The 1,630-nt window shown below is 26.1% G+C and overlaps 1 protein-coding gene across 1 annotated transcript, besides 1 other annotated feature; it reads right to left on the minus strand.

Moving 5' to 3' along the window:
* Positions 1–296: a repeat region.
* A 482-nt stretch (positions 297–778) lies between these two features.
* On the minus strand, positions 779–1,105 carry EHI_043340 (uncharacterized protein; the record flags this gene model as incomplete). The annotated part of the gene is made up of 1 exon (XM_001914521.1): positions 779–1,105. The coding sequence occupies one exon, from the start codon at positions 1,103–1,105 to the stop codon at positions 779–781; it is 327 nt and encodes a 108-aa protein (XP_001914556.1).
* Between the last annotated feature and the right edge of the window lie 525 nt (positions 1,106–1,630).

Below are 1,630 nucleotides of genomic sequence, written 5' to 3' on the forward strand. Positions count from 1 at the left end.
AACTAGTCTAATATTTGATATGACTATTGTGGCTGATCACAATATTAATGGAGCCTATTGGAAGAAAAGAAATAAGTATAAGGAAATAAAGAATATTCTAATGAAAATAGAAAAACTAAAAGATGACAAAATAAATCGAGTAGTAATTTCAATAAATGGATTAATAAATAAAGAAAGTAATAAATTAGTTAAAGAATTAAAAATTGAGATTGACATCGAGAAAGAAACTAAAAACCTTGTAATTAAAAACATGATGGGTGTCATTGAACATTGTTTATATAATAATAAAACATACTTATTTGTATTAACAATGGTAAGCATTAACAACTCATTCTAATAAAAAGAATGAATAATAAAAAAAAAACAACTATATTAACACTTAACCGATTAATTTATGAGTATTTTTATTATTCATTTGATATTATAATAAGGCAATACTTAAACATTCCACTTGAACTATAACATTTTATTTAAATATTAATTGCTTTTGTTTTGACAATAAACAAACAAGTTTGATTAGAAATGAAAGATTAAAAATTATAATGATAATAATTAATAATAGTTATTATTAATACAGGTTATTAGTTCATTGGAATTGATAATAAATGATGACAAATGCAATAGTATTGGTTATGTTTTTTAAATAAATTTCATGATTTGTTATATTGCCAAAAAGACTGTAACTATTTTGTTTTCAAGACAGTCTAAAATCATCAATAAATGGCAGTTATACCTTGAAGTAGAGTGACTATTGAGTTTAAGTCTTAAAAATCTATTTTTAAATTACAACAACCTTATTGAAAGCCAAATACCCTCGTTGACATAATGTACAACCATCTAACTTATCACAATATCCATTAATACAATGTTGAGAACAATCAACACAATTATCTCCATCATAATATTTATTTTCTTCACAACTACTTTCACATAATTTATTTGATTCTTGAAAATGATTGATACATTCAACACATCCTTTTTCTATATCACACTTACCTTCAACACAATATGGTGAACAGACAACGCAGTTTCCGTTGTCGAAGAATGTGTTGTTAGGGCATTCAATACCAAAACAAGTTACTATGAAGAATAACACTAACACCATCTCAAAATGAAATGTCATTTTCTTTTATAAGATTTGTGTTTTGAATAACACAAAATATCTTTCTCTTCTTGGGAAAAGAAAAATTGAAAAATATTATCTGGAAAACGTCAAAACGCTTAAACTAATTCTTTCTAGTTAGAGACTGAAATTTATATAGAATCTAAATTAAGGGTTGAGAACTTAAAAATAGGGTATTCCCTATAAAAAGGGAAGTGAGTCATTTTACAGAATCAAGAAGAGAACACCACAGAGTCATGTCTGAGAGTTTTGGAGATGTAGATCAAAATGAGTTAAAAATAAGAGAAGACAAAGACTCTATTGAATGGGAAGATGACGATGATGAAGTTTGTTTGAAGCGAATGAAAGTGAGTGAAGAAAAGCCAATAAAAAAAAGATTAGAATTAAAATTATGGTATGTTATGTGTTTGGACATGTATTAATAATATAGAAAATCTGTTGCAACGTCTACTACTAACAACACAAGTACTAATGGAGTTACTAGTGATGGAACACACAATTTGTCTA

This window comes from Entamoeba histolytica, genomic scaffold, assembly GCF_000208925.1.
Source record: "Entamoeba histolytica HM-1:IMSS scf_1104750516951 genomic scaffold, whole genome shotgun sequence".
NCBI classification, from domain to species: domain Eukaryota; phylum Evosea; order Mastigamoebida; family Endamoebidae; genus Entamoeba; species Entamoeba histolytica.